The 24216-nt window shown below is 47.2% G+C and overlaps 1 protein-coding gene across 11 annotated transcripts in view; it reads right to left on the bottom strand.

Moving 5' to 3' along the window:
- Window positions 1-24216, bottom strand: part of frmd4a (FERM domain containing 4A) — a 702228-nt gene that overhangs the window by 34035 nt on the left and 643977 nt on the right. For all 11 annotated transcript variants that reach the window (XM_048553974.1, XM_048553978.1, XM_048553975.2 and 8 more), the window contains 5 exons: window positions 20068-20201; window positions 16532-16654; window positions 2525-2753; window positions 1156-1212; window positions 446-683 (listed from right to left, as the gene is read on the bottom strand). In XM_048553974.1, coding sequence (XP_048409931.1) covers window positions 446-683; window positions 1156-1212; window positions 2525-2753; window positions 16532-16654; window positions 20068-20201 — 781 coding nt within the window. The remainder of the gene's footprint in view (window positions 1-445; window positions 684-1155; window positions 1213-2524; window positions 2754-16531; window positions 16655-20067; window positions 20202-24216) is intronic.

Here is a 24216-nt window from a genome sequence, read left to right as displayed (position 1 = left end):
ATCAATCAATATATTCCTGGTCCTATAGATATGCCAGTTAATAAAAAGTTTGCTGTATTTTCTGACCCATTTGTTGAGAGATGGTAAACTGTGGAGCAGGTAGGACTTGAAGCCAGATGTCCTGGCTCGGAGGTAGGGACATTATCACTGCACCATAAGAGCATTCTGTTGAAGTAGCCAATGAAAGTTGAAGAAAACTCGGTATCACCTACACAAGAACAGGTGATGGCTTCCTCTCAGAAGCAGTAGAGTCAATCCATTCCACTGTTGTTTTGCATGGATTAAGATCCATGTTGGAGCTGCATTCCAAAGTTCCATGCTGGAGCTGCATTCCAAAGATCCATGTTGGAGCTGCATTCCACGTGATTACGTCAAATGACATTATGTTGTTTTACTGCCATTACCAATCGCAGTGAACTGTACCTCTCTGAAACCATCAACTCACCTGGAGTGACTGTGAGACCCGCGCTTCTTCACCTTCTCGTAGGGCTCGTCTAAAGATGACTCCTTCCACATTTTTGGTTTGATGGGCGATTTGTCGTAGTCGCTGCGATGGTAGTGCAGCTGCCTCAATCCATCCAGAGACTGGGGGGGAGGGGGTCTCTGATGTGACGGTGGACGTGGAGGGAGGCCTTTATGTGGTGACTGCACCGGGGACGAAACACTCGTAACATGACAGTCTTCTGCAAAACATGATAAAACATAAGACCTAAGATCAGAGTGACAGAGTAAGCCACAAATGTTGAGTCTACTTGACTGCTCAGTAAATCACAGCATCAATCTTCTGGGCTTTTGAAATTCACTGGTATGTCTAATGTAATGGGTCACATATTGACAAAGACTTTTTCTGATGAAGGGTCTAGGCCTGAAACGTCAGCTTTTGTGCTCCTGAGATGCTGCTCGGCCTGCTGTGTTCATCCAGCCCCACACTTTGTTATCTTTGACAAAGACAGAATCTCTTCGTCCCTGGAGTTCGCTTTGGGGCCTGTGAATGTCACACAATGTAGGAACAAGGAGGGTCAGAGGAGTAAACGGTGCTTCTATAAGCTGTTCCTTGTGAAATAATTTCTCGTAAGACACTGAAATGACCTGGCAAGACTGCGCACCCCCGCCCCACCATCTCAACATCAGATGCTGACTGAAGGGATTACTTACCGTCCTCGAGAACCAGGGCATCTGACAACGAGCTGTCTTCAGAACCAATGTTTGCTTCTATGGGGAAAGCACAAAGTAAAGGTTTTATATTGTAGCACAATGTACAGGATGGATGAACCAAGGTGGAGCTGAGCGCTTGAACAGTCCTGTGTCTTTCTGATCATGGTTTTATCCCTGTCACTGAGGAATGCCAGGTGGGTGTGGGTGCGCTGCCAAGAGACAGGAACCAGATTCCCCTCTTCACTCTAACACATCTTACCATATCTCCAACCAGTACAGGTCATCCTTCTGTTTAAATTTATTCAAGAAATGTGGGTGGCTGCAGCTAAGCCAGCATTTATTACCCATCCATGGTTACCCCTTGAGAAGTGGTGGTGAGCTGTCTTCTTAAACCATGTTGCAATCCCAATGTTGCAGGTAGACCTATAATGCCCTGAGGAAGGGAATTCCAGAATTTTAACACGGTGACAGTGAAGGAATTGTGATATATTTCCAACTCAGAATGGTGAGTGGATTGGAAGGGAACTCGCAGGTGGTGGTGTTCCCATGTATCTGCTGCCCCTTGTCCTTCTAGATGGAAGGGGTCGTGCATTTGGAAGATGCTGCCTGAGGATCTTTGGTGAATTTCTGCAGTGCATCTTGTAGATAGTACACACTGCTGCTACTGAGCGTCGGTGGTGGGGGGAGTGGATGCTTGTGGATGTGGTGCCAATTGAGCGGCTGCTTTATCCTGGATGGGATCATGCTTCTTGAGTGTTGTTGGGCCTGAGCTCATCCAGGGCAGTATTCCATCACATTCCTGACTTGTGCCATGGAGATGAGGGACAGGCTTTAAAGAGTGAGGAGGTGAGTTACTTGCTGCAGTATTCCTAGCTTCTGCTCTGCTCTTGTAGCCACTGTGTGTATGTGATGAGTCCACTTCAGTTTCTGGTCAGTAGCAGGATGTTGACAGTTGGGTATTCAGTGACGGTAACACCACTGAATGTCAAGGGGTGGTAGTTAAATTGTCTTTTGTTTGAGATGATCATTGCCTGGCACTTATGTGCCATGGAAGTTACTTGCGGTTTGTTATCCCAAGCCTGGATATAGTCCAGGTCTTGTTGAAGTTGGACATCCTTCACATCTATCTTGCAGGGTCGTGGCCATGACTGGGATCAATGCTCTCACTAGGGCCTAACCAGAACTCTCTGAAAGCTCAGCATAACCTCCCCTCTTTTGGACTCAATGCCTCTATTTATGAATTCCTTCATGCTCTGTTTTAATGCAGCTGTTCTCCTATTCTGATTAATGACTGCATTGAAGGAAATTAAACATGAAGATATTAAACAATGCAGAAGTCAAATCTTCCAGTAATAACATCAGCATTCACCTTCGATGATTAAAGATGCCCTTTGTGTGGGTTTCTTTCCAGACCTGACCCTGTATTCATTGATGGCATTCTCAATGTCCTGCAGTTTTTTAAGTGCATTTAAGTAGGACATTTTTCTTTGCTTCTTCATCTTTTTGCTGACATTTGGGTCGGTGGCAAGCCGCCGTGCCGCCTCAGTGATCTGCGACTGAATGGCAAACTCTCTCTCGAGGCGTTCCAACTCGACCTCCTGGGGAGAAAAGAAAATGGCAATTGCACTTTTATCTTTAACATCCGAAGAAAAAGCAGAAAACCCATTCTCCCCCACAGCAAGGAGACAAACCCATCCCCTCCACAGCAAGGGGGCAAAACCATTCTCCCCCACAGCAAGGGGGCAAAACCATTCTCCCCCACAGCAAGGGGGCAAAACCATTCTCCCCCACAGCAAGGGGGCAAACGCATTCTCCCCACAACAAGGGGGCAAACCCATTCTCCCCACAGCAAGGGGACAAACCCATTCCCTCCACAGCAAGGGGCTAAATCCATTCACCCCTCAGCAAGGGGGCAAACCCATTCTCCCCACAGCAAGGGGGCAAAGCCATTCCCCCCACAGCAAAGTGGAAAACCCATTCTCCCCACAGCAAGAGGGCAAACCCACTCCCTCCACAGCAAGGGGGCAAACCCATTCTATCCACAGCAAGGTGGTAGACCCATTCTGTCCACAACAAGGGGGCAAAACCATTCCCCCCACAGCAAGGGGGCAAACCCCTTCTCTCCACAGCAAGAGAGCAAACCCATTCTCCACACAGCAAGAGGGCAATCCCATTGCCTCCACAGCAAGTGGTCAAACCCATTCTCCCCACAGCAATGTGGCAATCCATTTCTCCCCATAGCAAGAGGGCAAACCCATTCTCCCCACAGCGAGGGAACAAACCCATTCGCCCCACAACTAGGGGGCAAACCCATTCCCCCACAGCAAGGGGGCAAACCCATTCTCCCCACAGCAAGGGGGAAAATCCATTCCCTCCACAGCAAAGGGGAAAACCCATTCTCCCCACAGCAAGGGGGCAAACCCATTCTCCAGAGCAAGGGGGCAAACCCATTCTCCCCACAAGGGGGCAAACCCATTCTCCCCAGAGCAAGGGGGCAAACCCATTCCCCCCACAGCAAAGGGGGCAAACCCATTCTCCCCAGAGCAAGGGGGCAAACCCATTCTCCCCAGAGCAAGGGGGCAAACCCATTCCCTCCACAACAAGTGGGCAAACCCATTCTCCCCACAGCAAGGGGACAAACCCATTCCCTCCACAGCAAGGGGGCAAACCCATTCCCCCCACAGCAAAGGGGCAAACCCATTCCCTCCACAGCAAGGGGGAAAATCCATTCCCTCCACAGCAAAGGGGAAAACCCATTCTCCCCACAGCAAGGGGGCAAACCCATTCTCCAGAGCAAGGGGGCAAACCCATTCTCCCCACAAGGGGGCAAACCCATTCTCCCCAGAGCAAGGGGGCAAACCCATTCCCCCCACAGCAAAGGGGGCAAACCCATTCTCCCCAGAGCAAGGGGGCAAACCCATTCTCCCCAGAGCAAGGGGGCAAACCCATTCTCCCCAGAGCAAGGGGGCAAACCCATTCCCTCCACAACAAGTGGGCAAACCCATTCTCCCCACAGCAAGGGGGAAAACCCATTCCCTCCACAGCAAGGGGGCAAACCCATTCCCCCCACAGCAAAGGGGCAAACCCATTCCCTCCACAGCAAGGGGGAAAATCCATTCCCTCCACAGCAAAGGGGAAAACCCATTCTCCCCACAGCAAGGGGGCAAACCCATTCTCCAGAGCAAGGGGGAAAACCCATTCTCCCCACAAGGGGGCAAACCCATTCTCCCCAGAGCAAGGGGGCAAACCCATTCCCCCCACAGCAAAGGGGGCAAACCCATTCTCCCCAGAGCAAGGGGGCAAACCCATTCTCCCCACAGCAAGGGGGCAAACCCATTCTCCCCACAGCAAGGGGGCAAACCCATTCCCCACAGCAAGGGGGCAAACCCACTCTCCCCAGAGCAAGTAGGCAAACCCATTCTCCCCACAGCAAAGGGGAAAACCCATTCTCCCCACAGCAAGGGGGCAAACCCATTCCCCACAGCAAGGGGGCAAACCCATTCCCCACAGCAAGGGGGCAAACCCATTCTCCCCAGAGCAAGGGGGCAAACCCATTCCCTCCACAACAAGTGGGCAAACCCATTCTCCCCACAGCAAGGGGGCAAACCCATTCCCTCCACAGCAAGGGGGCAAACCCATTCCCCCCACAGCAAAGGGGCAAACCCATTCCCTCCACAGTAAGGGGGAAAATCCATTCCCTCCACAGCAAAGGGGAAAACCCATTCTCCCCACAGCAAGGGGGCAAACCCATTCTCCAGAGCAAGGGGGCAAACCCATTCTCCCCACAGCAAGGGGGCAAACCAATTCCCTCCACAGCAAGGGGGCAAACCCATTCTCCCGACAGCAAGGGGGCAAACCCATTCTCCCCACAGCAAGGGGGCAAACCCATTCCCCCCACAGCAAGAGGGGTAACCCCTTCTCTCCACAGCAAGAGGGCAAACCCATTCTCCCCACAGCAAGGGGGCAAACCCATTCTTCCCACAGCAAAGGGGCAAACCCATTCCCTCCATAGCAAGGGGGCAAACGCATTCCCCCCACAGCAAGGGGGCAAACGCATTCCCCACACAGCAACCGGGCAAACCCATTCCCCCCACAGCAAGAGGGGTAACCCCTTCTCTCCACAGCAAGAGGGCAAACCCATTCTCCCCACAGCAAGGGGGCAAACCCATTCTTCCCACAGCAAAGGGGCAAACCCATTCCCTCCATAGCAAGGGGGCAAACGCATTCCCCCCACAGCAAGGGGGCAAACGCATTCCCCACACAGCAACCGGGCAAACCCATTCTCCCCACAGCAAGGGGGCAAACCCATTCCCCCCACAGTAAGGAGTTAAACCCATTCTCCCCACAGCAAGGGGGCAAACCCATTCCCCCCACAGCAAGGGGGCATTTAAGAGGAAGATCAGGGAAGAAAAAAAGAAATTCTCCTGCTATCCCATTCACACCAACACAACATGAAATATTAATATGAAAAATGTTTGCAATTATCAACCTTCAGAATCTGTCTCTAGTTTTGCTTTAAAATATTGATCACGTTCAGAGAGAAGCTGCAGCTTTATGATTGTAAATTACTGTGGAGTTTGTAAGACTGCTTATCCTGAGCCAGGGCCATGCCTGAGAGAGCTGCACCCAGTCGTGACCTGTAACTACAGCCAAGGTGCTGCATTCCACAGTGAATTCTGTCAGCTAGGTATGCATTCCCAAAACCCACACAGCATGGCACTGACTGCAGGGTTCGGCACGTGGACACCAGCTTGTGACTAATTATCATTGTCATGGTATTGCCTTTCAAAATGTGAACTTTTCTGAAAAGACTGTTGTGAAATGTACATTGCATGGTGAAATATTTGTGCATCTCACACGTAAACCTGTACAATTATTTTCCATGACTGGAGCTTGCCCGCTCTGTCCCTTCCTTTTCCTCTGAGTTCTCTTTTTCCGTTTTGCGTATTTCCACACACCCCCACCATCTTACCAGTGATGGCCTGGACTCACTGCGTCAGCATGGCCCCAGCATGGTAGACGTTTGGTCTGGCGTGGAGGTCTCGCGGCACCATGTGGCAGTCTCTCAGCAGTCTGGCGTGGCCTCGGTGTGGGCTTCTGACTTCAAGATGCTTCCACAGTGATCCCCTCAGCCTCAAATCCCTCAAGCTGAAGCCCAGCTTGGGCTGGAGCCAAGGCCCAGCTTGGGCTGGAGTCAAGGCCCAGCTTGGGCTGGAGTCAAGGCCCAGCATGGCCTGGAGTCAAGGCCCAGCTTTGCTGGGAGTCAAGGGCCAGCATGGCTGGGAGTCAAGAGCCAGCATGGCTGGGAGTCAAGGGCCAGCTTTGACTGGAGTCAAAGGCCCAGCATGGCCTGGAGTCAGGGCCCAGCTTGGACTGGAGTCAAGGCCCAGCATGGCCTGGAGTCAGGGCCCAGCTTGGACTGGAGTCAAGGCCCAGCATGGCCTGGAGTCAGGGCCCAGCAGGGCTTGGATGTTAGGTGCCAGCACAGCCTGGATGCTAGATGCCAGCACAGCCTGGGTTCAAAGCACCGTTGTTTTGAACGATTTACTTCTCTATTTTCTATTTCATGATCTGTAATGTTGGATATTTCATTTCTTTATTTTTCTAGAAGTCTTTCCTGAGGACATGTACTAAAGAATCTGTACTGTACCTTGCACCTAAGATGGCCCCCTTTTTTCTTCACTGACTACATAGATAGAGTTTGATATTTCTTTCCTGCGAGTCCTGCTCACAGCTTGTCAAAAAAGCAGCTGCAGAGGCCGCAGACTGAAGCTGCGATGTGTAATGATTGATTGGAAAGCTCAAACTCAGACGGCCATTACCCAGACCGTACATCTGCTTTTGAAGAATCACCCCAATGTAATAAAGGAACCAGTGGCATAAAGTGATAATGGAAAATGCCTGTCAATGGGAGGCCCTGCCCTCTCCAGTTTTGCACCCAATTGCAGGTCCAACATCCATGGTCAGGGCAAGGTGGCAAGATCCCAAATCCATCGCAGCCGTATCACAGATCCAATCCTGTGCTGCTGGCACCAATTTGATCCACAAGGGCTGCCCAATCAACTGTGCCAAGCACAGGACCCAGGACAAAGGGTACACTATTGCCTAATAATGTCCCTGGGTGTCAGGTCCTGGAGTGGGCTGCAAATCCAGAACATCTGCCTCAGAGACAGGGGCACTACCCACTGTAGCACCAGGCCTCCTAGATTCTGCTATTTTTAAACGGGATATGGCTAGGCCAGCAATTATTACCCATCCCTAGTTGCCCAGAAGGCAATTAAGAGTCAACCACAGCGCTGTGGATCTGGTGTCATATGTATACTACACTGGGGAAGGATGGCAGATTTAATTCCCTAAAGGGCATTCATGAGTCAGGTGCATTTTTACATCAACCAGCAATGGCTACACAGTGTGATCACCTGTTCTTGAATTCCAATTTCATCATCTGCTCTGGCAGGATTCGTACCCTCATTCCCCAGAACATATTTCTTGTCCCCAAAGACAAAAGTTAGCCTTGTCTGCCCGACTGTCATTGAGGTAAAGCTCAGAGCGGCACAGTCAGGTCAGTAGTGGTAACTGGTAGATAAGGATTGGAAAGAAGGCTTATGGAATGTCCTCCTTCACTGATGTGATGAAACTGTACAAGACAGTGGCAAGGCCACAACTAGAGAACTGTGTGCAGTTCTGGTCACTGCATTACAGGAAGGACGTAACTGCTTTGGAAGGAGTTCAGAAACAGTTCACCGCAATGTTGCCAGGGCTGGAAAATTGCAGCTACGAGGAGAGACTGGAGAGGTTGGGATTGTTTTCTTTGGAAGACTGAGGCTGAGGATTGAGGTATACAAAATTGTGAGGGACAGAGATACAGTAGATAGGACAACCCTGTTGCTCTTGGCAGACAGTTCAAAAACCAGGGGCCACAGATTCAAACTAAGCGGCAATAAGATTGGAGGCACCATGAGGAAAGATGTTTTTACACAGAGGCTGGTGGGTGTATGGAGCTCGCTGCCTGAGTTGGTGTCGGAGGCAGAGACTAAACTCTTACAAAATGTACCTGGACGTACACCCTAAGTAGTGTAAGCTGCAGGGCTATAGGCTGTGTGCAGGCAGGTGGGATTAGAAAGGGCACCTGCATGTCTTTGAGTCGGCATGGACAAGATGGGCCAAATGGCTCCTTTTGTGCTGGAATTTGAAGGTTTCTACAGTAAGCCCCTGGATGATGGAGAGAGGAGAGTTCAGCCAAAACCTCCAATCTCCTCGTGGTCACTGAATGGAAACTGCTTGAGTGTAAAATGAGGGCAACATCATGTTCAGATATCCCAAAGTGAGCTTTACTCAAACAGCACCTTCCAAACCCACAACCACCTCCATCTAGAAGGACAAGGGCAGCAGATACATGGGAACACCACCCCCTGCACGTTCCCCTCCAAGCCACTCACCATCCTGACATGCAGATATATCGCCATTCCTTTACCGTCACCGGAATTCTCACCCTAAGGACATGGCGGGCCTACTTGCACCACATGTACTGCAGTGGTTGAAGGAGGCATCTCCTCACCACCTTCTCAAGAGACAACCAGGGACAGGCAATAAATGCTGGCCCAGCCGTCAACACCCACTCCCACACGCCACCATCAGTTCTGAAGAAGGGTCATCGGATCTGAAATGTTAACTCTGACTTCTTCTTCACAGATGCTGCCAGACATGCTGAGCTTTTCCAGCAACTTCTGTTTTTATTCCACATCCACAACAGCCAGGACCTTAGAAAATAATTTGTCAGGATGTGCTAGAGAGGAGTGGTTAGTATTACGGTTACCTGGCTGGAATGTATTAAATACACATCAATAATGATCACTATTATGTGGAAGGAAGGAGAGATATGTCTCAAATAATCATTCTGTTGGCGTGGACAGCTCAATATTGGAGCACAATCGGAAACGTATAATCTGAAACTGCTCTCCGTTCAGCAATGTTTTCTTTTCCTTTTATAAACAGTTTGTACTGGCATTTGAAACTCTGCAGATGACAGCAGTGTCTAAAAATACTACATCTGGCATCGGTCTTCCCCTCCTGGGCACTCCGGACATAGTCTGCGTCCACATCACATTCCAAACCTAACACTAATCACAGAGTTGTCCTCTGAGGCAAAGCTGATACTTACACTGAAGTCTCCATGCCCCAGCTTTGAAGGTTACAGAAGGGGCAATGCTGCAGCTGCTACAGCACTCTGGTGTTGCACTGTTTCTTCACGGGCAATAAACATTGTACAGCCCATGGTCTAATATACAGCAGCAAATATCTCCCCCTTCTTTTGGCCACCTTACTAAAGGAAGGATCATCTTGCACTTGAGGAGCTGCAGTGAAGGTTCACCAGCCTGGTACATTGGATGGAGAGATTATTCCTGTGAGAGGAGGTTCAAGTCGACGAGGGATGTATTCCATGGAGTTTAGAAGTATAGGTGGCAACGTCAAAGAAATGTATAAAATTTGGGAAGGGTAGAAGCTGAGAAAGAAGCGGCCCCATTTGAGGAATTTAGGAAACACGAATCACAATCGCAGAATCTGTCGTGCAAGTCTAAGATTTGGAAAGTAGCTCGGAGTCGCGAATCTGTGACATTCTGGACCTCAGGCAACTGTGGCTATTCAGTCATTGAATATATTCAAGATAGAGATTGGCAGATATCTGAAAGTGAAGGGATATAAAGACATATGGAGACAGTATGGGAATGAGGAGCTGAGGTAGATCAGTCACAATCCTGCTGAATGACAGAACAGTCTGGAGGGGCTGAATGGCCTCATCTATTTCTTATAAACCTGGATGGGGGACTCCTGATAACAAAGTGTGGAGCTGAATGAACACAGCTGGCCAAGCAGCATCTTAGGAGCACAAAAGCTGACGTTTTGGGCCTAGATCCTTCATCAGCTCTCTGGGGGACTCCTGGTGATGGCTCCACAGGGACTCTGTGTAATTCACACATAGAGTCATTCTCCATTTCTGAGTCACGATATTGAGTGATGTAGGGTGCATCATACATTGGTCACGGCCTCGAACAACATCTGCTTATTCTTTATACTGGGGAATTCTGCAGTGAGTAACTCATCTCCCGACCTCCCAAACCCTGTCCACTATCTACAGGGCACAAGTCAGGAGTGTGATGGAATATTCCCCACTTGCCTGGATGGGGGCAGCTCCAACAACACTCAAGAAGCTTGACATGAATGAGGGCAAAGCATCCTGCTTGATTGGCACCACATTCACAAACATTCACTCCCCCCACCACCAATGCTCACTAACAGCAGCATGTACCATTTTCAATGATGCACGACAAAAATTCACCAACTTTCCTTAGATAGCACCTTCCAAACCCATGACCACTTCCACCCGGAAGGATGAGAATAAAGAGACACGGGATCACTGAATAGTACAGCACAGAGGAACGACATTCAGCCTGTTGAATGTATGATGACACTCTTATAGACAAACCCAGTTAGTCCCATAGCCCTACTCCTTTCCCATAGTGCTGAAACTTCTTACTTTCAACTATTTATCTGTAGTGACTGGACACAAGTGCACCTCATTGACCACGTGGTCCTTTACTGGTTAGTTACCCTGGGCCAATCAGGAGGCACTGGCTGACCAATATAAATAAGAAATTTGGAAACTCCTCAGTTCAGGGGACTGTGCCTGAGCTGGTGGGTAGGTGCCAGTGTGCTGTGCACAAGTAAGTAAAGGGCAACTTGGTGATGGGGCCTGGCCATTGTGCAGTTATTGCATTATCCATTCCCTTTTACATTTTCTGGTTGAATCCAGACCACCATTTCTGCAGACAGTGTCCTTCATCCTACTCACTCACCGTGTAACAAACTTTTCTTAAAAACCCATGTTACTTATTTTTGTAATCCGTGCCCAGTGTTTTAAAACCCTTCCATTCAATCTCCTCTTAGCTTCTGGTGCTCTCAGGGTAAATCCAGAACAACATGTCTCTAGATATAGCCAAGAGAGAGCTGGACATGGCCCTGGCGGTCATAGAGGTCAAAGTGCACAGAAGTCAAAGTAGGATACTGAAATTGCAGGTCAGCAACATTCATATTGAGATAAGAGGAATGCAGATGCTGGAGAGTCCGAGATAACAAAGTGTGGAACTGGATGAACACAGCAAGCCAAGCAGCCCTTCATCAGAAATTCTAGGCCTGAAGCATCAGATTTCCTGCTCCTCTGATGCTGCTTGGCCTGCTGTGTTAAGTAGCTCCACTACTTAACGTTCATATTGAAGCAGGTTTGAAGGGCCTAATGGCTGCCTCCTGGATCCATTTTCTGTGTTTCTAAGTGACATGGCTTCCTTGGCATTTGATCCAATGTGACCAAACAACGGCAGTGTTATTGGATCTGGATAATGAGAGAAAGCAGTATTTGTGAAAGAAACCACATTCATAAGGAGTGAGGGATAAATGAGAAATGCGAGTTGCAGAGCTGATAGTGTGAGACAATGTAACTACTGTTAGCTTTCCACAGCTCACCAATTGTGTTCACTGGCACAAAAGCCAGGTCACATCTGGCACTATATGGGGGCGGGGGGTTAATCTCTTGATCAACGGCTTCTGTAATTTTCCTTCAAACACGTACTGTCTCTCCTCACAGCTCCACAACAGGGTTTTCTATCCCTTGGAACTTCCAATCTGTCTAAAAATAAACTCGGCTCAGCGGTAAGCTTTTCTTCTGTTCCCAGCTTTGGAGAAATATTTCTTTCTGAATTCAGGAGCCATGCAACATGCCAAGCTGGAGACAACATGCGAAGGGCACTCTCTGACACCAGGAGCTAGTGGTTAAACATGGGGGATGCAATTCCTCTTCGTTGCTAACCCTTCCGTTCTCCTATGGTTGTTAATGCTGAGTGAGCAGCACAGACCTTAAACCGTGCCTTGAATAGTCTGAATTATGATTACAACAGTTAGGTCCCATCTGTATTCAAAATTCTTCCTTGCATCTGTGTGTCAGCTTTACCCAAGCTGCTCTTTCGCTGTCGGTTCATCAAGGTTGACATCTGCTGTCCCTCTGTCTCAACATCAACCAGCTACAAAATTATCACACTCTCTCAATATTCTCCCCAACTAGTTTTCACTCTTTCAGCAATTAACAGCTTATGCTGATGGTAATACTGACAGAATCTGGATCCTTACCATTGCTACCCACCAGACGTGAATCTCACTACCCTGGCTGTCAACAATGAGTCTGTTATGACTGGTCTTCAGCTCATATTGAAAAATTGTGCTCCTGAGATGCTGCTTGGCCTGCTGTGTTCATCCAGCCTCACATTTTATTATCTTGAAATATTGACTGTATTTCCACAATGCTGCCAGATGTGCTGAGATTCTCCACCACTTTCTGTTTTTATTCCAAATCTCCAGCGCGGAATCATAGAATCTCCAGTGCAGAAAGAGGCCATTTGGCTCATCGAGTCCATGCTGACCCTCTGAAATTGCACCCTATCCCCACATTTTACTGTGGCTAAAACACTTAACCTCTACATCCCTGGACACAGTGTGGCAATTTAACCACAGCCAATTCACCTAACCATTTTTATTTAAGTTCATTCATGGGGGGAGGGCGTCTCTGGCGAGGCAGCATTTATAACCATCCCTAATTGCCCGGAAGGCAGTTGAGAGTCAATTATAGGTCTGGAGTCACATGTAGCCAGACCAGGTAAGAATGGTAGTTTCCTTCCCTAAAGGACGTGAGTGAACCAGATGATTTTTCCAACAACTGACAAGGGATTCGTGGTCATCATCAGATTCTTAATTCTAGATTATCCTGCGTATCCCCGGCCAGTGGACATTTGCAGGACTTGTCTTTTCTCTGAGCGGTGATGGAGAGGTTTTGTCTGCTGTTGTTAACAAATAGCTGACCCCCAGCTTGCGGCTGATGTTCATGAACTAGCACACAGTTGAGGCAAATGTGGGAGGCCAAGGACAGAAGCAGCAGGAAGAGCTCTGTGGGTGTTGCTCCAAGCAGAGTCAGGTGCGAAAGGGTAGAAGTGAGTGACTTCAAATCCAACTCACTCAGATAGAAAATTAGAACAGGAATAGGCCATTCCGCCTGTTGAGTCTGCTCCACCATTCAATATGATTGTGGCTGATCATTCAATTCAATCCCCTATTCCTGCTCTCTCCCCATACCCTTCGGTGTCTTTAGCCCTAAGAAATATATCTAACTCCTTGAAAACATTCAATGTTTTCACAAAACAACAACTCCTCTTCTTCCTGAGGCAACCCAGGAAATTTATCATGTTCGTAAGGCCGCTCACCAACTTCTGCAGTTGTTCCATTGAAAGCATACTGTCCAGGGGCATAACGGCCTGGTACGGCAGCTGCTCTGGCCAGGACCATAAGAAACTACAGAAGGTGGTGTGTATAGCCCAGACCATTACAGAAGCCAACCCTCCACCTGCGTGGACTCCATTTACACTTCTCATTGTCGAAGTAAAGGATGCCAACATCATCAAAGGCCCCTCCCATCCTTGTAGTGCTCATGTACAAATTCTTCCATCAGGCAGGAGGTACAGAAGCTTGAACACACACACCAACAGGTTCAAGAACAGGTTCTTTCTGGCCGTTATTAGACTGATGCATGGACTCTCTAATTTCAAATGATATGGATCTTGTTAATGTTGCTCTTGCCTCGCGCGTGTCCTGTGCAGTGTAACCTGTGTGTCTCACTCTGTCCAAGTTTTTCTCACCCTAATTCTCGAAGTCCTTGCTTACTATGATCTGCTTGTACTGCTCACAAACAAAGCTTTTCACTGTACTTAGATACGCATGACAACAAATCAAATCAAATCAATGTTCTGGCCTCAACCGCTCCCCGTGGTAGTGAATTCCAAAGGCTCACCACTCTCTGGGTGAACACATGTCTCAGCGTCTCAGCCCTAAATGGCCTACCCCCTATCTACAGACAGTGACGTGTGGTTTTAAACACCCTTGGTGATCAGGAACATCCTTCATGCATTTACCCTCTCTAGTCATGTTAGATTTATTAGGTGTCTATGAGACCGTTCCTTGTTCTTCTGAACTCCAGTGAAGTCAGTCCCAACCTAACCAATCCCTCTTCATGCATGAGTCCTGCCATCCCCAGAATCAATCAGTCTCCCTGATTGATTCTGGGGATGGCAGGACTGATGCGTGAAGAGGGACAGGTCATGATGGTCTTGTGGTTTCATCAATGGACTATTAATTCAGAGACCCAAGTAACAGAGTATAGAACACAGAACTGAGAACAGTACAGCACAGTACAGGCCCTTCGGCGCCGAACTTTTACACTAAACCTAAGGGCTATCTAACCTCCACCCCTACCTTATACTATCATCCATACACCTATCTAATAGCCGCTTAAATGCCCCTAATGAGGCTGACTCCACTACCCTCTCCGACAATGCATTCCACGCCCCTATTACTCTAAGAGTGAAGAACCTACCTCTGACCTCTCCCCTATATCTATCTCCACTCACTTTAAAGCTATGTCACCTCATAATAGCTACCTCCACCCTAGGAAAAAGTCTCTGGCTGTCCACTCTATCTATACCTCTGATCATTTTGTACACTCTATCAAGTCACCTTTCAACCTTTGACGTTCTAAAGAGAAAAGCCCTAGCTTTCTCAACCTTTCCTCATCAGACCTTCCCTCCATGCCATGCAACATCCTGGTAAATCTCCTCTGCACCTTTTCCAATGCTTCCACATCTTTCGTGTAATGAGGTGACCAGAACTGGACCCAATACTCCAGATGTGGCCGATCCAGGGTTCTTGGGATCGGAGTTGGAAGCTTGCTATGGCAGATGAAGGAATTTGAATCCTACAGAAGAGTCTAATGATGACCAAGAATCCATTGTCAATTGTTGGAAAAATCCATCTGGTTCACTAATGCCCTTTGGGAGAAGGAATCTACCATCCTTAACTATTCTGGCCTACATGTTACTCCTGACTCACAGCAATGAGTTTGATTCTTAACTGCCCTTGTGGCAGCTAGGGATGGGCAATAAATGCTGGCCCAGCCAAGTCCCGTGAACGAATAAAAAGAAAGGCTGCAGAGAGAGATGCAGGAAGGTGAGGAGGCACACTGCAGTCATAAAGGTGGTCATATGTTAAGCTATATCTTTTCATTTTCATCTTGCTCTTCAAGCTATTACAATGGTGCCATATCTTTTTCTCAATATCAAATACACATGACATTACGATCATTCATTCATGTGACTTTGGTTCAGGCCAATGGCTACGAGGTCTATAAATGAGGACAGAGAGATTCAAACATGGAGCTAAAGAGAAGTTGGGAGGTAACGACACACTCCAGTATCTGGGAGAAGAAAAGAATGTTTGAAATGGGGTTGATAGTTTTGAAGAATAGACGGGCTGAAAGTTAGGTCTTTTATTGAGGGAAGTTCTGATGGTGATAAGAGGCTGACGGACTGACAGGAACTCGACTCAAAAGTCTGGCTGTACTGAAATTGAAGTGAGGAAGTGAGCAGCAAGATCACTGCTTGTTCTGTGCAAGTGCACAGTCAGTCTCATTCAGAAACACACTTACTGTGCTCCTCTGTGACTTTCACTGAGAAAGAACACCTACAAGATCAATCTGAAAATCGCCCAATCATCAACAAGAGAGCGCTCTGCATGGTTCAACTCTCCAACAGAAAAAGGGCACAGAGGCACTGAAAAAGTTGCAATGGCCTAGTGATATTATCACTGGACCGCTAATCCAGAAAGCCAGACACTGTTCTGAGTACACGGGTTCAAATCCTACCATGGCAGATGGGGGATTCTGAATTAAAGAAAATAAGAAATGTGGAGCTAAGAATCTAATGATGACCTTGAATCCATTGCCAATTGTTGGGGAAAAAAACTCACCTGGTTCGCTAATGTCCTTCAGGGAAGGAAACTGCAATCGAACATCAGCTTTTGTGCTCCTGAGATGCTGCTGGGCCTGCTGTGTTCATCCAGCTCCACACTTTATTATCTTGGATTCTCCAGCATCTGCAGTTCCCATTATCTCAACACTGCAATCGTTGCCTGGTCTGGCCCACATGTGACTCTACACTCACAGCAACATGGTTGACTCTTAGCTGCCCTCTGGGCAATTAGGGATGGGCGATAAGTGTTGCCTCAGCAGTGACACCCTCATCCCATGAATGAATAAAAGGTGGCGGGGGGGAATGGTAAAAGGAAAGATTTCCATGCACACCAGAATGGAGAGCTTAGACTATTAGGAGACAGAAGGCAGATAAAGATATGAAGAATGGTGAGAAAAGATCAGGAGGGGCTGGGGCAAACACCAGCCTGGGTCTGGTTGGGCTTGGTGGCTATACATTGTGAGTAACTCCAGCTTTACCTCTCCCTTGGGCATGATCTTCTGCTCATCCAGTTTAAAGGACGTGCCAATTCGACGGCGGACAGTTGGCGGCTCCTCTCCAGGGTCCAAAGGATATTCTTTTGGCAACTTTCCTGTCAGTTCCTGCAACCAAAATAAAAAGACACAAAAATAGAGGAGAGGCATCCAATCATTTACAGCACAGAAGGAGAACATGTGACCCATACTGTCTGTGCTACTTTGCTTAATCCCACCATCCATCCCTTGGTCTGTAGCTGCAGATTGAGCCTGCTCAAATGTTAGGGACTAAAGAGGATTCAGGGCTGAGAGCTGCACTTAAAGGGACATGTTTCTGACCATCATGCAGGTTTTTTGTTTGGCAAAAATATACTTTACACATAATGGTGTAAAAGCACATGCCAAAAACATTTTAAATGGGACATTACGAAAAATACAGTAGAGTACAATTTTTTCTATTTGAGCATTACTCACTCTTCACTACCTCAATCCGATTGTAATAATGCGATAATTACTGTATACTTCCAGCAACAAGCCCGAAACGGGTTCCCTCAGTCACCAACCTCTCTGTTTACTGAGGTTATGGAGTGGCCTTGTCATATGGTGGCTTTTGCGGTGGTTGGCATGGCAACTACTTGACCCAGGACTGGAAAAATACTACAGATAGTTGTGAACACAGCTCAGTCCATCACACAAACCAACCTTCCACCTCCACTGACTCCAACTATACTCTCCATTGCCTTGGGAAGGCAGCCAACATAATCAAAGATTATGGTTATAATCTCTTCCAACCTCTTCCGTACAACAAAAGATACTAAAGTTTAAACACGTGTACCAACAGATTCAAGAACAGCTTCTTCCCTGCTGTTATTAGATTTCTGAATGGACATCTCAAATTTAAAATTTAATGTTGATCTTGCTCTCTATGCATCTTCCCTGCAGCCATAACTTTGTATTCCTCACCCTGTTCTAATGCCCTGATGCACTTCGTATGGAATGATCTGCCTGAACTGCACACAAAACAAAACCTTTCACTGTACCTAGGTACATGTGACAATAATAATACAAATCAAATTTTTAAAAAAGTGTTGGTGTATCTTGTAGAACATAGTACTGGACGTTGGAATGGGTCAGTCTATAAGATTTGACCTTTGACCTGGTGCAACCACAGATTTCGGGCAGATCCCAGAGCTGATGGTCCTCTCAGCATGTTTATCTCGGTCTGTGCCTGGGGAAACGGCACTGTGTTGTGGAGCTGCTTGAGATGACAAAACAAAAACACTGCTTCCTCTTTCCAGACCACTGCAGAAGGTGATGTGTGACAGTCTCTTCACCAGCCTCAGCTGCTTTGAGGGCAGTGCGCAGTGGCACAGAGACCGGGCGTGTCTGAAGGATCTGACGGGGAGTGAACTTTCCCACCCAATGCTGTAAAAGCCTTCTTAATGGAGGAGCACTGTCACAGTGAAGACTTTAGATGATACAATGCTGCCAACATTACAGAATTGCTGACTGCATTCACCACTATTACTTAAAGGTCTTTCGTACAATATTAATCAGAGTGAACATAAAACAAGGAACGTGATAAAAATTCTCAAGCCTCCAGTAACTGTGGTCGGCTCTGCAATGAAGATGGAAATGGATCTGCCTCCTCCTGAATTCTTGATGCCCCTCACTCCATTGAGAGTTAATCATACAACATAGAGCATTACAGCACAGTACAGGCCCTTCGGCCCTCGATGTTGTGCCGACCTGTCATACCGATCTCAAGCCCATCTAACCCACACTATTCCATGTACGTCCATATGCTTGTCCAATGACGACTTAAATGTACCTAAAGTTGGCGAATCTACTACCGTTGCAGGCAAAGCGTTCCATTCCCTTACTACTCTCTGAGTAAAGAAACTACCTCTGACATCTGTCCTATATCTTTCACCCCCTCAATTTAAAGCTATGCCCCCTCGTGCTCGCTGTCACCATCCTAGGAAAAAGGCTCTCCCTATCCACCCTATCTAACCCTCGGATTATTTTATATGTTTCAATTAAGTCACCTCTCAACCTTCTTCTCTCTAACGAAAACAGCCTCAAGTCCCTCAGCCTTTCCTCGCAAGACCTTCCCTCCATACCAGGCAACATCCTAGTAAATCTCCTCTGCACCCTTTCCAAAGCTTCCACATCCTTCTTATAATGCGGTGACCAGAACTGTACACAATACTCCAAGTGCGGCCGCACCAGAGTTTTGTACAGCTTCACCATAACCTCTTGGTTCCGGAACTCGATCCTTCTATTAAAAGCTAAAACACTGTATGCCTTCTTAACAGCCCTGTCAACCTGGGTGGCAACTTTCAAGGATCTGTGTACATGGACACCGAGATCTCTCTGCTCATCTACACTGCTAAGAATCTTACCATCATCCTCAAACTTTGAAGAGCTTGGAAAATGTACCAGATCATTCACCTGGACAATACTGCAGTGGGAAAACAGGGAAATGTGGATTTCAAAGTAAAAAAAAAACAAAAGAACTGCGGACGCTGTAAATCAGGAACAAAAACAAAGTTGCTGGAAAAACGCAGCAGGTCTGGCTGCATCTATGAAGAAAAATCAGAGTTGACATTTCAGGTCCGGTGACCCTTCCTCAGAACTGAGCTGGCTCAACAGAAACTGATAAATGACCGTTTTTCTCCGAAAGGTCACCACCTGCCTCATCCCCATGACAAACCTTGAATAGTTCAGATTGTTAAACAGTATACCTGGGCTAAAGTGTAACCACAACATACACTTAAGAAAATTGTTTCAGGGATGGCTTCGCAGAAGGGTCTAGGCCTAAAACTTTAGCCTTCCTGCTCCTCTGATGCTGCTTGGCCTGCTGTGTTCATCCAGCTCTAGAGCTTGTTATCTTAAGAAAATTGTGCAGCTTGACTGTGTAATTGTTCCAATCATTTGGCGATGGTCACCATCCTACATCTCAAACTCAGGTTCCATTAAAATATTCACTTCCAGGTGGGGCAGACTGGAGCCCACTCACAGTGAAAAGCTCCTGAAAATGCACGTGTGTGACTAGTTACTTTGTCAAAAAAAAACATTATTTGATGTCTGAAAAAAGAATTTTTAAACTTTGCCTTAAACTGAAAATCCTCCTGCCAGCATTTGGTTCCTTCTCAGTTCCCAAATATTATGTTAATTTGGGACTTCTGTTCCAAATCTAAAGCAAAATTATCATGGAACAGACCATTTCACTCAATCTATAAGCTAACCAATTGTTATTTTGTCTGGCCTCAGCTCCACATCCCTTCCGTCTCATTGTATTCCCAATTCAGAAACAGGAGCAAGCACATCCTTTAGTGTCTGCTCCAAAGCACTGGTCCAGATTGTAAGACCATAAGATGCAGGAGCAGAAATAGGCCATTCAGCCCATTGAGCCTACTCCACCATTCAAGCTGATCTGATCTGGCAATACTGAGCTGCACTTTCCCACCTCTTCTGTATAACTGGAGGGACCAGTGGTTCCGTCAGTGATTAAGGACCTGCCTATCTCAGCTTACCGCTTCTCTCAGACACAGCTTCTTCAGTTCCTCCAATCGAACACGGAGAGTGTCCTCCAGGGCATCCTGACGTGATTTCAGGGCAGCCAACATGTCTTTTTTGGCAGACTGAGAGCTGTCTGACTCCTGGGATCCTGTGGACAAACAAATGGTTTACTAAGGCAACTAACGGTCAACATATCAAGAAGAATTCATGTGATAATTAAACAATTCCTCTATCAGCAAATAACTGCACTACTGAAACATGAATGACCAGAATGTGAGAGGGATTACATTTATGGATGATCTTCTCTTGCATTAACCATTTCTTGAAGTGAAAAAGGTAAAGAGTTCAACATAGTAAACTTGTGTCACTAGAAGATACAGTTAAAGGTGTCTGACAGATCAATGTTTTCCGAAGGTTTTCAATGTTACTAAGAGTTCATTGTATGGACCGCCTCTGCTGGGATTGGGTTTCAAAGAGTGTCCAATGTCTTTCCCCAGTGTCTGGTCTACATTCCTCCACTTCGTTCTGTACATACCTGATCATTGAGGCATGCAGCTCGTTAATCCTGCCCTCATAAAGAGATGGTGTGATGGACAGTTTGGAAACACACATCACAAACTGTGTGACCAACGAATTCCAGACAAATTCCAACCCCTCCACCCTCCCATCTCCCAAACTCTCTTCTGCACCTTGTTTAATCTGCAACACCAAAATCAAGTTAAAAAACATAAGATATGGGAGGCCATTCAGCCCCTTGAATTACTCTGCCATTCCACAACTCATGGCTTCCACCTCAACCCCATCTTCCCTCGCTGTCTAGCTTCATTTAATTCCCCTGCCAAACAAACATCAATCCATCTACCCCCACCTCCCCGAATTCACTCAGCAGCTGGGCAACCATATATATCTGAGTGGACAATTTTCAAGATTCCTGACCCCTTGGGTGAAGGCATTTCTCCTCATCTCAGTCCTAAATGCTCAATATCTTGTCCTGAGATTATGACGATTTACTGATGACACTAGACTTTCCAATCGGGGTAACGGCCTTTTAAAGTCTACCTCTAAGGAATACATATAATAATTAGATCATCTCTTGCTCATCTGAATTCTCCGTGGAGCACTGACCCAATCTGTACAACCGCTCCTCAGGGACAATCTCCCCTTTAATTTTTATTTCCCGCTTATAGGCCCAGGCACAGCAGTGGATTCTGAAGCAGCAATCATGTATGGTACACTGATCAGTGGGTGCAGAGCTTCCCATGGCTGTGTAACTCAGGGGGAATGTTGCTCAGAAAGGTGCTCCCTTGTCCTCGGATTCAATCCGGTGAGTGTTTGTAGTATCTCCCCCAAGAAAAGTAGATCCTTCCTTAGACATGGCGGCTCAGTGATTAGCATTGCTGCCTCATAGCGCCAGGGATCACGGTTCAATTCCAGCCTTGGGCCACAGTCTGTGTGGAGTTTGTACATTCTCCCTATGGCTGTCTGGGTTTGCTCCAGGTGCTGCAACTTACTCCCACAGTCCAAAGATGCGCAGGTTAGGGTGGACTGGCTGTGCCAAATTGCCCAAAGTGTTCAGGGATGTATAGGTTAGGTGGGTTAGCCATGGGAAATGCCGATTTAAAGGGAAAGGGTAGGGAGGTGAGTCTGGATGGAATGCTCTTTGGACAGTCCGTGTGGACTGGTTGGGCTGAATGGCCTGTTTCCACATTGTAGGGATTCTAAGGAAGATTGAAGTTGGACACAGACCTCCGGGTGTACTCTCACTAAAACTCTATGTAATTTCAACAAGACTCTGTTCCTCTTCACCAACCCACTCGCAATAAAGTCTAATGTACCACTGGCCTTTCCAATTGCCTGCTGCCTCTGCATACTGACATCCTGCGATTTGCATGCAATGATTTTCCCATTCTTCAGAACACCATGCAGCAGTACCCCTTTCAGCTGTCAGTGCTTGACAACGCCTGTACCATACAGGGATCTTACTGCTCCTTCTGACTCAATTCCCCACAAAACAGTCTTGTTAGCAGCAGATATGGATGGAGGCAATAGCTAGTGATGTGCTCACTAGACTACTGATCCAGAAACCCAGATAATATTCTGGGAGCCTGGGTTTAAATCCTACAACATAGGATGTGCTCCTGAGATGCTGCTTGGCCTGCTGTGTTCATCCAGCCTCACATTTTATTATCTCGGATTCTCCAGCATCTGCAGTTCCCATTATCTTGGAAGCAAATGGAACACCCTGGTCGTGCTGTTAAATCCATTCCTTTCTGTGTAGATAGTGGAATTTTAAATTAATAGAAGTCTGGACTTCAGAGTCTAATGATGACCATGAATCTGTTGCTGATTGTTGGGGAAAAAAACATTCCTTTTACTAATATCCCCTAGGGAAGGAAATTACTGTGTTTGGCTGGTCTACATGTAACTCCAGATGCACAGCAATGTGGCTGACTCCTAAATAGGGATGCACAACAAAAACTGGCCTAGCCATTAACATTCATATCCTGTTGAAAGAACAAGAAAGAATCAATATTTGAACTTGAGAGAACACTGGCTGAGGTTTAAATTGCAGTCATTTTCTTAGATGTGCAAGCATTAGTTAGCATGTTTTCAATGGCTGTTCATATCAGAAAATAAAACTAATTTTCTACGAGGCCAAAAATGCAACAATTAAGTCCCCTGTGGAGTTTTATGAGGTAATTTTAGGTGGCTTTATGTCAAGTTATATTGAAATAGGGACCGCAGTACAATATTAACCCTTCGAGCCTGCTCCACCATTCAACAGGATCATGGCTGATCATCCAACTCATCCCCCTGTTCCTGCTTTCTCCCCCCCATACCCTTTGGTCCCCTTAGCCCCGAGAACTATAACTATAAAGTATTGCCTCTTTTACTTTTTCTCTGGGATTAAAGCCTTCTATTTTTTTTCCGTCACATCAGAATCCCCAACAGGTGCCAACAGCAGAGATAACAAAGTGTGGAGCTGGATGAACACAGCAGGCCAAGCAGCATCTTAGGAACAGAAAAGCTGATGTTTCAGGCCTAGACCCTTCATCAGAAAAGATGCTGCTTGGCCTGCTGTGTTCATCCAGCTCCACACTTTGTTCCATTTGCCTGCTGTTGTGTAACTTAAAAATGTACTGAGTGTATGATGTGAAGACTGAGATGAGAAGAAATTTCTTCATCCACAGCGTCGTGAGCCTGTGGAATTCTCTGCCATAAGAAGTGGTTGAGGCTGAAACATTGAACGTTTTCCAGAAAGAGTAAGATATAGTGCTTGTGACTAAAAGGGGTGAAAGGGTGTGGGGAGAAAGCAGGAACAAGGGACTGAGTTGAATGGTCAGACTGAATTGCAAAGCAGGCTCAAAGAGCTGTACGGCCAGTTCTGATTTTCGAAGTTTCCAATCTGTGCCTACCCCTCTCAGCTTTGTTCCCCTTTTGTCCTGCCCCTGCAGGCACAGTCCAGACGGTGGATCCGAGAGCTGTTGGCACACCCTGAAAACAGGTTGCTGTTGGCACAGAGATAATGGGAACTGCAGATGCTGGAGAATCTGAGATAACAAAGTGTGGAGCTGGATGAACACAGCAGGCCAAGCAGCATCTCAGGAGCATAAAAGCGGACGTTTCGGGCCTAGACCCTTACTCAGAGAGGGGGATGGGGAAGGGGATTCTGAAATAAATAGGGAGAGAGGGGGAAATGGTTCGAAGATGGATAGGGGAGAAGACACAAGCTTCAAAATCTACCCTCCCCCTACTGCATCCCAAAACCAGCCCAGCTCATACCCACCTCCCTGACCTGTTCTTACTCTCACCTATCCCCTCCTTCCACCTCAAGCCGCATCCCCATCTCTGACCGACTAACCTCATCCCGCCCCCTTGACCTGTCTGACCTCCCCAGATTGACCTATCCCCTCCCTACTTTGCCACCTACACTCACCTTTACTGGCTCCATCCCCGCCTCTTTAACTTATCTGTCTCCTCTCCATCTATCTTCTCCTCTATCCATCTTTGATCCACCACCCCCCTCTCGTTATTTATTTCAGAATCCTCTCCCCATCCCCCTTTTCTGATGAAGGGTCGAGGCCCGAAATGTCAGTTTTTGTGCTCCTGAGATGCTGCTTGGCCTGCTGTGTTCATCCAGCCTCACATTTTATTATCTCGGA

The sequence above is a fragment of the Stegostoma tigrinum genome, chromosome 25 (genome assembly GCF_030684315.1).
Source record: "Stegostoma tigrinum isolate sSteTig4 chromosome 25, sSteTig4.hap1, whole genome shotgun sequence".
Lineage (NCBI taxonomy): Eukaryota > Metazoa > Chordata > Chondrichthyes > Orectolobiformes > Stegostomatidae > Stegostoma > Stegostoma tigrinum.
Note: the sequence above shows the minus strand (reverse complement) of the source record. Positions and strands in the feature narration are given on the sequence as shown.